The 13,967-nt window shown below is 38.1% G+C and overlaps 1 protein-coding gene across 3 annotated transcripts in view; it reads left to right on the top strand.

Moving 5' to 3' along the window:
* The window catches only part of HAPLN1 (hyaluronan and proteoglycan link protein 1), a 64,423-nt gene that overhangs the window by 24,795 nt on the left and 25,661 nt on the right, over nt 1-13,967 (top strand). For 2 of the 3 annotated variants that reach the window (XM_065661854.1, XM_065661856.1), the window contains exons 1-2: nt 4,496-4,525; nt 5,134-5,259. In XM_065661854.1, coding sequence (XP_065517926.1) covers nt 5,160-5,259 — 100 coding nt within the window. In that variant the 5' untranslated portion in view covers nt 4,496-4,525; nt 5,134-5,159. Of the gene's footprint in view, nt 1-4,495; nt 4,526-5,133; nt 5,260-13,967 lie in introns of those variants that run through there. The other variant, XM_065661855.1, reaches the window with a different exon arrangement.

The following is a 13,967-nucleotide window of genomic DNA, read 5'->3' on the forward strand; positions in this document are numbered from 1 at the left end:
ATGGCATTGCAAAATTTATTTTGTGGGAACAATTTACCTTGGGGACCAGTCTGGTGAATCTGTGTTGCCTTAATGCCATCAGCCTGAGGGGCTTTTTCACTGAGTAGAACCTGTCTCCTTAACAAAGTAAATGAAAAGTAGAATCAAGACTAGATATTTTAAGGGCATACCAGGTCAAGAAGTGGATTTCCATTTGATTTTACTGAGGTCTTAAGTCTGTAGCTGGAATGGAGTATTTTATTGTTGCCTTTGAAGACTGGAAGATCTTTGAAGGAGACCGTAAATACTCATAAGAAATTCAATGCCCTTCAAGAAAGAATAAGGCTGACTTTGTTGTTGCCTACTTTAGATGCCTACTTTTGGCATCAGGACATCGAAAATGAGGGTGTCAGTACTACCAGGATGAGTCAGAACACTCACCCTTCTGCAGTCAATAGATGAGTATTTGTTTCTTAAGGTGTTGCTTATCGTACTGAGTGGGAAGAGCTAGCCGAAAGAAAGACTAATTACGTGAGGGACTCTGAATCACAGTTAGTAAGGAACCCCTGAGCCAAGTCTACACTTCAGGCACCTCTGTCCCTTGCTGTCCCTTTAATCCTGAATGATGAGTCCTTGGCTAAATGAATTTGCATCTGTATTTTGTTTGCAAAACAGCCTTCTGTTAGATCACTCAGTCAAAGAGGCCATGTAAAATGTGCCCTCCACATGAGTGTGCAAGATTCAAGCACACAATTCCCACTTCTCCAGAGAGGTCACACTGCAGGTAGATGAAGTTATTGAAAGACAAAAGTGAATAGAAAAAAGACATCCTAGGTGAATTAAACACACATCTAACTTCCAGTGGCCACAGTGGTTAGGTATAAAATGACTGTAACGATACCTTATACTCGTAAGTGAGGTAAAACATTTATGTACAAACACACTAAGTTGGGTGTCCACGATCTGGAGCTGAATTCTATCCTTGTGTCTTGACTCAGTTGCCTAAATTGGGGTGTCTGTGCGTATATATAAGGTATATATATATCTAAGGTATGACCTTTAGGAGGCTTGAACCAGTCTTTTGGTACCATAAATTTGTCTAATTTGCTATACTGAAGTATTCTAGTTTTAGGAAAAGCTATTGAAGAGAGTGTGTGAGTACTGCCTAGACTGGTCTTCATCCTATTCTATTGTTTACTACCAGTGTCTAAAGAGACAAGACTCAATTACTGCAGCTGATGCCCTCTCCCTGAAAATACATGTTTTTTTTCACTGGTAGGTACTTCTCTTGTACTTAACACCAATTTGCAGATGAACAGAGCTCTATAGAGAGGGGGGCTGTGAAGGCTTTTATTATACAGCAAGTTTGTGCTCAGACGTGAGTCCATACATCTGGGGCTATTTCAACCCTAAATTATTGAGGCTGATTTTTGCTGATTTTGTTACCTGTTTCAGATATTACTGATTACTACCTTTACTTGCTGGGTCTCACTGTATTAAATATAGGAAACCTCACAGAACCTTTTATGAAGAAATCCTCTGTGTCTGCTGTAGGAATTGTTTTCTCTCTGTCTCTTGCACTGCTACCTCATCTCCTTCTTCCACAGGTATCTGCTTTTGGACTTCTCTCCTCCTAAACCTTCTATGCACTATGAAGTTACACACATGAGAAGATGGCATAGTATGTTGTTGCAATACTGTCTTCTCTGAGGGTGATTGAGATTAGAATTTCAAAATGTACCTAAGAATGAAGGGCTCTTAAAAATTTTAAAACTGAATGTTCAGTCACCTTGACTGTTTCCCTGAGCCTTGATGTCTCCCTTTAAAAACTACTTTTCAGTTTCTTTGTGTCCCTGTGCATGGAGATAAGAGATTCATAAACTGCAGGAATAGAAACCAGTGCAAATTTCTTGAGTGTGACTAATCATTACCATTTCTTGCAAAAAAATCACTTACTCTCAGCCAAGATTTTATAAATTTTAATATGAAAACATCCACACCTATCGTGTCTCCCCCAAGGTCTTCCTTGGCTGCTGCAGAAATATAGTCTAACTTCTATTGCTTTGGCTGGAGATGAGGATATGAATTCCTCTGGCTAATTGTTTTTTGGATCACCTACAAAGCACCAGGGGTCAAATTCTTGGCCTGGTAACATTGCTTTTTACTGTTCTGGCATGATGCCACAGCTCCCATCATGGGGAATCCCAAGTAGGAGAGTGAAAGGAGGTCAGGGTATTCCTTGCTTCAGACACCTATATTTCCTCAGCTGCTGCTGTACATGGCAGTAAAAGGGAGCAGCCTTAAAACAGCTCAGACTTAAATGGAGGGCTGAAATGGCCCCCAGCGTGATGATTCTGCCCAGCTAAAACTTTACTCTTTGTTGATTAACCTCGAGGATGAAGCATCTGGTGACTTAAGCAAAGATATGTGATAGATGCATTTTCTAAAACATTAACCAGGCATTTGCTCTCCTGAAAAAGAAGCTTTTGAGTTCTTGCTGATTCTGTGCAGTCTGACAAACACACCTTAAAGGTGCAGATGAACATTATCAGTGTCAAACAGAGCACAGACATGCACACACGCCTGGTATTTGTGTGTGTGCTCCTGTGCACACAATGAACAATTTAGGCTGCCCTTTCTATCCATGAAACCAGAAGCCCAGCACTGTAAACGTTGCCTATTAACAAAGCTGAAGTATGACCATATCCCTGAAATTGTTCAGCTGCATTCAGCAAATAGAGGAAAAGGAAGAGAAGATATATCCAAGTCATGCTGACCTTCCTCTCATCCCACTTGTGTGATGCTGTCATATAAGCTTTATAAAGTAACATGATATTTGCTTGAAGGTACATGCCAATATCTCTGAAAAGTATATCCTGCCCACTCAGTGCATCAGGCTAATCCTGAAACTAGTTGTTTTGACAATTATAACCTGATGACGCTAAATGGAGAACTTTCCCCCATCATATTAGGGAGACCTTGACAAAGAAGGGGAGCATGTGTGGAGTTCTCCACCCATGTAACCAGAAGGTAAATCTTTCTTATTCCACAATAAAGCCTCAGTCCCTGTGCCCATGGTGTTTGGTGGAGATGGGGATGCTGTAGTACCACCTCTCTGATTATGTGGTTGTTTCTTTTCACTGGTGCCATGGAAAATACTAGGTTTGTGGCAAGGGGTAGAGGCAACATGTTAATGCACAGCTAAGGTGCTCTCAGAGCAGGTCTGTGCATCCCCCATGGGCTTTACTCCCACTTACTGTGTCCAGGAGGTTTACATCCAGCGTAGGCTTTAGGCTGCAGACTGAGGTGAGAATAAACTTTGCCTTCAAAATCAAAGATACTTTGTTAACCAGACTATTTCTAAATTATGAACACTCCCAACCAAGAGAAAAAAAATAAAATTGACAGTTTTTAGTCAACAGCCAAACCCTCGCGCCCCCCCCCCCCCCCCCCCCCCAAACCTGAAGCTTTTTTCACTCTTAGAGGTGAAACATCATGTGCCAGGTCTGGGATTTATGGGAAAAACAGGCATCTGGTATTACACCAGTGTACCCTGCCCTTTCCATCAGCCAGGCTGGTGGTCCAATCATGCAGGAGGAATACAACTTCTCTGGTTAGCCAAGGCTCGGGCTGGCATGCTCCAGGGGGAGCCGCATCTGTCCTTCCTCTCTGGAATGGAGGTCATCTGCTTTCCAGGAAAGAGGGAGTGGCTGGACAGCCTTGAGATACTGAGCGTGGACCACCTGGAAAACTGTACAGCCAGCACTTGTGTACCTCTAGACACTCCACAGTAAGGAGTAAGGGATGCTGAACTGGCTTTGAACTCCCACCCAAACTCGCTTTGAACAAATGGAAGTGCAGGCAAGTAACATGCATGTTCTGTTAAGAAAATATAGAAGCAGCATTTCTGCGTCTTAGTCTGTAGTAGAGGTTGGCTCAGATTACAATATTTGACTCTAGACTTGAAACACGTAGGTGTTTAAGTCTGTTTGGGGACAGGGGCTGTTTGCAAAGCTCAGACATTGACTCAGGTTGTGGTTGAGAGCTCACTGTAACTTTGATGTATTTCTACCTTGTTGGAGAAAAAGGGGGAAAAAATTAAATTTGCCTCTGCATCACAGAAAAAGTATGTTAATAACGTAGCCACTCTTTCATGATTGGGGAAAAAATTTGAGTCTCTTGAAAGGCAAAGTTAGAAAATAGCTATCTTTTATTTCAAGAAATCAGGGTCATAAAAATCAGACTATAAACCACACAGCAGCCTGAATCCTCTACATAAAACCTCTTGTATTTTATGCCTCCTTTTCTATTTCAGGTCTTCATTTCCCTAATTGCAACTCAGAGACTGGCAGAGATTTTCCCTGCAGCGCTCAGCTCTGCTGACTGCAGAGACCCTACCTGGCACACTAAGTTAGTGCGTCAGCATTCTAGGTAGAAATGAATGAAAAATCAATCAGGGCAACTGCAGTGGTAGCATATACAACTGTAACCTACTTTGTGCCTGGTTTTGAACATTTCATTGTATATTTAGGCATCTTTTAAAATGGTAAGTGGATCTGAAATAAATAAATCTTTCTAGTCAGCCTAAGAAATGTTTTGTCATCTTTACTGCTTAGGTCAAGCAAACTTACCACCCTGACTGCTAAGTTAACTTGCAGTCTTGATTGAAGTGCCAAAACCTATGAGAAGATTGTTTTAATCTTGAAAATCTATCACCAGCAGATTGCATCATGCAGTGGATGTAGATATAGTGATAGCTTTGATTGTTTTAACTTTATTTGCAGACCAGATATAGAGTAAGTCTGGAAAAGCAAAAGTACACTAAAACCTTTTTTTGAAACACAGGTATTGCTCACATATGATCTTGCAAGGAGTTTGGTTTATGGATAATTGTGTGTGTGCTTTTATTTTTTCATGTTGCATTTCTGTGTAGGCAGAGTTAAATATGGATAGGCAGTTTCATTTAATGAAGGTCTGTGATAAAAGCATCCAGTCTTCATATCTAAAAAATTAGTAGCTGCTGTAACTTTTTCAGCTGAATGGGTTGAATATCTTATAAACCCCTTGTAAGACCATTGCTGTAACAAGTTGTGCAGTGCAACACTGAAGGTATCAAAAAATTCACAAGCCTCATTGTATGTGATGCCCTTACAGTGAAGAAGATTCTTTTAACTATAAAGATGAAGAGTCTACTTTTTCTGGTGCTGATTTCTGTCTGCTGGGCTGAACCTCACTCTGACAACTCAAGTCTGGGTCATGAAAGAATTGTTCACATTCAAGGTAAGGAAATACAAGAGAAAATACCAATATCTATAGATTGCTGAGGAAAATATTATTGCTGAGAATAATGTGCTTAATGAGCCTTATTTTTTATATACAGTTGCTCTTTTAAAAATATACTATTATTACTGATGACCATACCTTTTCTCTTCTGGTTCTGTTGCATTACTATTACTCCTACAGAAAGTAAAAAAAAAAACTGAAAGTTGCACTGTTTAATAACACTTAGTCACAACCTTGCAAATATAAGTGAGTAAAGTACAGCATAATTTAAGAGAAAGGAAAAAACATGCATCCTAAAGTAAGAAATAAGCAACTGCAATAGTTGTGACATCTTTAGTTTATTGTGGAATATATTTGATTTTAAGAGGACTGTCATACATAGTTCTTCACATTACAGAAATTTATTGCTGATGATTATTTTAAAAGGCTCAGCAGATCATAATTAGGTGGTTTAAATTAGGGGGAAAAAAATAGCTTACCCCAGAAGAAAATATGTCTTTCCTCATACCTTTAATTCGCACTAGGTATTATACTGGCCTTCTGCATAATCACATTTTATTCAGGTTTGAATCCTAGAGCTTATAGCTGTAGCAGGATTTGAGTCTGCAGCACAATGCAGCTGTTTTTTTTCAGTCCCTGCTTTAGTTATTGAGGGCCATCCTCTGTAAGAATAAAGCAGGGGATTTATGCAGTAAGAATAGGAAGAACTAACAGGGATTTTCCTGCTTTCATTTGTAAATTTCTTGAGGCTGGCTAAAATCAATCTTGCAAAATTAAGAAATGCAGCATTATTGTTCTTTCTCTCTCTTTCTCTCTCTCTCTTTAAGATTGATTCCTTTCTCTTCTCAGCTGGCAAACTGTGTTATTTGAATGTTTGTGTAAATATGAATTACCAAGTTAGGGCAGGTTAATAAGAAAGCCTTAACATTCAGAGGTTCACAGGAAAGTCACCGAAGTTAATGATAACCTGCACTTATTAAAACAGGCACTCAGACTGTCAAGGTCAAATAAGGAATAACAGATAGCTGGCTTCATGTTAAGGAAACTCACAGGATGAAGGTCAAATGAATGTGTTGTATCAAAATGAAGGTATATCACTGTTGTGAGATGTAAATTTCAAACTTGACATCAATGTTTAAGACATACATAGTTTGCCTTTCCTTGTAAAATGCAGTTTCTTATCTCTGAACTCACTTTATCTTTTTGAAAGGTTAAATAAGCAGAAATAATTAAGCCCATAAAAAACTTGCTTAGTCAGCAGTTTAGTGTAATTCTAAAGTCGTGCATGTGGCTTATCACACTAGTCCTTCAGCTTGTGTACAGTGCAGTCTGCAAGTGCTAAATAGTTCAAAGGTAATAAAAGTTTCAAGGTGGACCATTCTCCCTACCTATGAAAACTCATCAGAACCTCAAGTTTATTCCTTCAAGGAAAGCTTAAAATTAAGCTATGCAATGAGCTTAGTTCATCAGCTGCTTCAGGCTCTGAAATACATAGACCACAAATAAAAAAGAATAAAACTACTTGTAACTTACATTAGTATTTCAATACTAATTTTCTTCATTCTTCTCTGTATTGTGGAATCTCAAAAGGTTTGGGAGTCCACTATGCCCCATGCTGCATAAATATATATGCTGGAAATGAGCTGGAAATCAGGAAGCCAGTGGAACACGTGTTACAGCTTCATAAAAAAGATATTCTATATTACATTAAGGAGTGTAGCCTCCTCCTCCGCAGCTGATATCCAAGAGGTCTGTAGCTAACCTGCTTTTGGACAGCATGTTTTGGAATGCCTTGGAATAACAAAAGCCCGGGATAGATGTTGCGAAGTCAAGTATTCAGAGCTGAAAGCGATCTCTTGAAGTAATGAACTATTACTCCTCTATTCCAGTTTCTTCACATCAGGCAATCTTCTGTAGGTCTAGTTTGATTTTGAAAAAGAACATTTCTATAAGGTAGTTTTGAACACTATCTTTCTGCTACAAAAGCCGCTCTCCTAATTCTCCCTGTTTATTCACAGCCATTGTATGCCCTTATGCTTCTAGTGTTATTCCTTAGCTTCAAACAAAAAATTTTCTTCTTTGATGTTCACCTTAAGATGTTAATAAGTTAACACCACATCCTCACAGCTATTATTTGAGCAAACTTTTCCAAATTCTCACCTAAGTGTATAACCTCCAGTTACCTGATAACGTTACTTGTTCTACACTTGTTCTGGTTTGAATGCACACTTGAGTGTGCCCAGCCAGGATTTTATTCCAGGTAATAATTTACACTGGCACAACTAATTATTTTTTTTTTTTTTCAGCTATCAATGCACTGTTTTTCAGATTTTGGATCAAATTTGTACTCTTCCCAGCCATGCTGCAGTGCTGATCAATCATCTGTTGTGATAGATAATATTTAGCAGTTATTCTGCCTAATCACTTGCAATTGCCAGTTACTAGGTTTATATGAATACTTCTTCATTCTAGGTCTTCAAAATCTGTGTATCCAACATCAGATGTTACCATACATTTTCCATCCTTCTTTCTTCAAATGTTCTAAATACTCATTCTCTTCCCTTCAGTGATGCATAATATGCCATGCGAAAATTTTATTAATTCAATGGTCACACTTATTTTATACGGTAAAATTAGTGGAAATATTAAGGAGTCTCAAAAATTATGCTGGAGACAGTTCACTGGACTTTTTTTAGGCTAATCATTGATGTTTCAGACCAAGCAATAATCTCCTCTGTATCTAGTCCTTAGACACTTAACAAAGTTTCTACCAAAACAGCTATTTTCTCCATCCTCATTCCGTATATTTCTAATATCATTGGAAATGAGCTCAAGTAATTGACTGTTATTATATATTTTAGATCAAATTAGCCTGATATCCTTTGGTAGGTATCTACTGCAATTTATCTCTCTTTCTAATGACATATTCCATTTCTGTTCTTCAACATTTTTTCTTCAAAAAATGTTCTAATGTCCTGTTTGCTGTTGAGGTCAGACTAATCAGCCTGTTAACGGTTAAATTACTTTCCTTACATGTCTTTGTCATGTAACTGTTGTCCAGAAACACATGGCACATTCTTAAAGTGGTAGATGAGGTATTACCTCTGCCATCAGGTTTGCCATACCAAGTATCAGTAGTAAAGTCAATAATTCAGGCTGTGAGGTGTTCTACACTTTTCTTTGAGTGTCGTATATTTTATGAGTTCACCTTTCACCTTTATCTTTTCTTTTCATACCAATGCATTCATGTACTTTAAGCAACATCATACTTTCAGAGCATCAAATCCAATGTTATTAGAAAGAGGATTTGTTAATACAGCACTTGCGGCATTGCTCTGTTGTCTTCCAGCTTTATCTGTGTAGTGACTCCATACTGCAAAATGAAGCTGTGCCAGTTTAGAAGACCTCTATTTCACTGCTTCATTAAGACTTTTTACAGCTCTTCCTGACTTGCTTTTGATCCACACTTTGTTTTGTCCTCACCATCATCTCTTATTTCTTCACAGCCTCCTAAACCACTAATTCACAATGCCTCCTCATCACCTTTATCTTTCATTTGGCCTTCCCAAAAACCAGCCACCTATTAATATTGTATTGTGGTCTGACAGCTATTTCAGCATGCTTCTCACTCAGGAACCAGAAGATCTAGCTATCTCATTTTGCTGCCCCTCCATTAGTATAAGAGCTTCTGCCATCTCTCTCAGCTTCAGCATTTGCTAACCAGAATGAATATTATTTAATAAATTTTATTGTTCTTTTATTAAACTGATGGGTCATTGCTCTTATGAACACAGAGCTTACATCTTTCAAATGTCCATTCATTTGAAACTGGATTTCTTCAGTTTTACTAAACACTTGCCAACCTCTTTAACATTGCAAAAGGTATAGATGTGTCCTTTCTTAAACCTACCAATTTTTCTCAGAAGTGAGTCACTGGCTTCATTAATATGCCTGTTCCTGCTGTCAGTGTCAGCTCTAGGTCCTGGTTCTACCCTTTTTGGTTAATACAGTAAAACGGGACCTCAGCCAAATTTCTCATCCAATAGATACTTCTACCTTCCTACCTTTATTAGTACTCGTTTCTGTTTCTTTCTTCTGGCCCACTTCTTTTGTATGTATCTTTTATTCTTTTGTTTCCTTCCAATACATATGAACAAAATTCATAACATGCCTAAAGCTACATTTTATCTTCTATGACTTTATTTCCTTTCCTGAAGCCTCTGCTGGATTTCACGCTTTTGGTCAGGCTGCTCTGTGTTGACCATACCAGCTTCCTCTCTGGTAGCTTGTCTGCATACAAAAGTCATTCCAGTTTAACTTTTGTGGATAAAAGCAAATGAGAGAACTGTATTTAAATAAGATGCATTGTCTGTCTGGCCTTCACCACCCCAGCAAACTGTGTGTGTCTTAAGGGATACCAGTTTCACTCTTCAAAAAAAGTCATACTCCTAAATGAAATCACCTAATGAATATGAAAATGGGACAAAAATATACTCTAGCCACATAAGTGACCACAACAAAAAAAAAAAAATAGTACTACTCTAGCCATATAAATGTAGTTAAAGACACAGTTTTCCCTGAACTCATGATCTGTGAAGGACTGTGTCCCATGAGAGAGGAAGACTTTTTTCCCAGTGTTCAGCTTTGTATATCTGTCTAATCTATTCATACTGCTAGTTGCTGACTAATTACTTGAAAAGGCAGAGTACCCTTCAGAAACAAGAGCATTCTTCTGTGTGTAGCTGTTCTGTGAAACAAATGAATTTGACTGAACTGTTGCAATAATTGCTAAGGTAATTACTCAGGGATGGCAGGAGCTTTTAACAGATGCTTTCAGTTTGTTCAGGGTTTAGAAATACAAGAAAAGCCAGCAAAGAGAATGCAAAGCTTGGTTTGTGAAGGATCAACCTTTAACTGTTTAGCTTTTCTTTAAATAAATTTTTGTTATGCAGCGTATATGGGAATACACCCATTTGCCTATCAAGATCTCTGCACAGTTTTGTTTATACACACCAAGAAATGAATGTGTCAACATGGATTGAGCAGAAAACTTTCTAATACTGCCCCACTGAAAAAAAAAAAAAAAAATAAATCAATAACTAAAACAGACAAAATCATTGTCCCACTTGTAATGTACTATAATGCATTTTATTTACAGTCCACTTCCTTTTCTTCAGAAAAAGCCAGATCCAACAAAGAGAAAGAAGCTGCATAGAATTGCTGGCCTAGCCAAAAAAATGATAGGAGTTTAGATGCACTACTGATTTGACCTCTTATACTAATTCCTGTCTTTCCAAGTTCCATGCTTTTCCACTTTCCTTTTGACTTTCTTTCTTCAGTCCACCTTTCTGCATTTTCCCATTTTTGGTGAAGTTACCCGTTATTTCTTTTAATTTTCTTGCATTTATCTTTTCAGCTTAAATTTCTTTTTGGTTTTGTTGGCATTGAGGGCAGTTTAGATTATGTCATGATCCATTTTGCAGTCTCTTCTTACAACTGAGTTGCTTCCTTTGCATCAACACAACTTACTTTCCTCTTCAGAGCATGGCATGTTTCAATAGCCATGAAATGTTATAGAAATGTCAGCAAAGAGCAACCTCACCTCCTGTTGGCATGTTGGTTCCATTAAATGCATTCAGAACTGTATATGCTGGAATAGACCTTAAATGGTAGGTACCAGTATGAAAAAAAAAAAAAAAAAAAAGAAGGAGTTGTAAGAATTTATTACATAAGCAAAATAACATAAATTTATATTACTAATTTGCCTTTACTTGCTACACCAGTTGAATTCCATATCTATAACATCTAAAGGTAAAGAATTGGAAAAGCTCCTCAGTAGTATGATATTTTGTTTTTTGTCAAACATTCTCACTGCCACCAATGAAGATTTCCTTCTCTGCAGAAAAGGTGCAGAGACAGTGTCATGATTCTGTTCTATTTTGTTCTATGAGGCCTGATCTTCATGCAATTTCTTTATGCTGAAGTAAGCATATTCTTTAAGTTAATTTAAAGCAAAAGGTGGCAATATTTTAGAAGACCTGAAGTTTTTTATTTCCATGATGGTTTTATGTACTCCATAAGAAAGAAGAAAAGGTCTCCTAGAAACCTAAACTCGAGATAATATTGCCACTTTAACAGTTCCCCTCAATGTGTAACTCAGGTTGAGTAGATGGCATCAGCCGAAAAACATTTTACCTCAGTCTTGTCATCTCTATGTTGGAGAGACAGATTTGTTCTCTGCCATTTATAAAATGGGTATTTTTAGCTGTATTATTATTTGGAACAATAAACCTGAATGTTTTTTGCTAAAATTTATCGAGCATCTCTCTTACCAGGTTGTATGTCAAAACTTAAAAGTAACGTGTAGATTATTCTAACCTGTCAGTTTAGAGGCAGGAGCACAGGAGGTAGATGCTTGTATTTTCTTTCTCGTGACATAAACAAAATTACGTTAATGCTTGGGTCAAATTAAAACACCTTTTACTAGTCTTATAGGTGATGTAAATTTTTAGATTTTTTTTTTTTTCTAAAAGCAGAAGTAAAAAGATAGTTAAAACAGAAAAAATGTAGTAGGAAAAGTATGTGAAAAATGTCATTCTTCCTTTGGGTTCTCTGAGTAATACACATGTAAATCAGTAATGTACACATGTATATCAACAATGCACCTCCATCCATATTATAGGAAGTGGAAATTATTGTTATCACATAAAATACTTTTGAGTTTTATCTAAACTTGTCACTACTATAGGAAGAGTGAGGATACTTTAGAATGAGAGTTACCCTCAAGCGCCTGGTAATGCTACAGGACAGCAAGAAACAGCTCCATGTTTAAAATAGGATGGCACACAATGTTATTAACCTAATGGTTTACTAGCAGTGTGAAACATTTGGCAATACATGAGTTTATCTGACAAAACACATCTATGGTTTGATCCCTGACTTCATAATTATTTTTTTTTCGCTTTAAAAATGCACAATTTTTCCTCCACTATTGCTCTGTAAATTAGTCCACTAAAATGTGGGAATAATGAAGTTTCATAGCCAGGTCAGCATAAGCTTCTTGCCAGTTCTGGTGGATAAAGTGGATAAAGCTGTTTGCCAAGGATTCATGCCATCACTCATCCTCTCTGCCCCACATTGTATTCCTGGCCTTCCAAACTGGCTTGCCGTTACTCTTGAGTGTGGAAGACAATTAAGAAAGAGAGAGAAAAAAGTCCAATCCAAACCAAAAAGGAAACAAAAAGAAAACCCCACAGCAAAGAAAACCAGCATAAAAGGCAAACAGATCTCAGTAAGTGTACAGAAGGGAGATTTGGAACTAAACCAATAAGCCAGACAGGTGAGACTGAACTGACAGCTCTAACAGCACGGGAGCAAGTCCACTTACTGTCCTTGAAATCAGGATCACACTGAAGTCAAGGTTAGGTGTGTACAAAGTAATGACAACCAGAACAGCAGTGCTAATTGCATAGCATTCAGTGAGGTGGAAAATAAAACAGAGCGGGTATCGTGCTGCTGCCTGTGCTTATTGCATAAGGTAGCAAGATACCCTTTTGCCTGCGGTATATGCATGCTTAGTTTGGCACCACTAAGACACAGCAAAGATGACCTGAATAGTTTTGTGTGTTATCTGGTGCGGCTTGTAGGTTTCTGCAACTTGGGCAAACTCATTTTTAGCTAGCTTAGAATTTTTGCATTATGTTGCCTTTGACATCCATCTAATTGCACCAGGAGGATTCACAGAAGGCCACAGCCTGTCAGAAGTGATATTAGGGAAGCAGGAGTAAAAATAAAGTGGCAAATTACTCTCCAGTGGTGCCTGGTTCTGTACTAACAGCTAAGCTGTTTTACAACGCAAAATATGTCTGCAGTGGTAAAAACCCCACCTAGCAAACCTTCCTCGTCCTATTTCTGGCCTTAGAGCTGAGACCAGAGCCAATAACCAGGCTGTTGCCATCTCTGTTCCTAACAGAAGGAGCAGCTGCAGGTTGCCCAGCACATTCCTCACGATTAGACCACTGTCTGAGGCTCTTGAGTGGCAATGCATGTAGTTTGCCTTGTCTCCAGCAAGGATCCAAACTGTCCAGTTGCAGACAAATGATTAGTGAAGGATTATCTGGTGTTTTCAGAGTTTATAGTGTCTTGGCCATTCCCCTTACAAATTCTGTGGTGTTGCTTCTAAAGAAAGTAGTTCTTGGGGAAAAAAAATTACTGTCTTCTTCAAGTAACATGCAGGACTTTGTGGTAACACTCATGTGTCCCATCTTTTTCTTTCTTGCACTCATCTTTTAGATATTCCTACAAAGATAATTTTATCCAAAAAAAGCAGTCTCATCAGGAGCCCTATAAGGAAAGCAGCCAGATCTGACAAGCCTGTAAAATAGTGTTGACCTCATCTTCCATGATCAGACCACCAGTTCTCAACAGCTTGTTGTATTAAGATAACCGAGGAAGCAGGATTCATTCCTCGTTTAAGCTGACTTTCACAACAGTAAGCTGGAATGCTGCATCCAGAGTGCTAAACATATTATAAATCAAGGGATTCTGGTTTGCTCTGTGTTTGGACATTTCTTTTTGTTTTGTGGGTATTAACTCCTCCTCTGTCAACTCCAGAAAGACCAAGACCATTCATTTTGCCATACTCCCAAAAATATGCAGTTAGGTGATTTTGGCCCTGATTCTTACTGATTTCTGGATAATAAAGA

The sequence above is a fragment of the Lathamus discolor genome, chromosome Z, assembly GCF_037157495.1.
Source record: "Lathamus discolor isolate bLatDis1 chromosome Z, bLatDis1.hap1, whole genome shotgun sequence".
Lineage (NCBI taxonomy): Eukaryota > Metazoa > Chordata > Aves > Psittaciformes > Psittacidae > Lathamus > Lathamus discolor.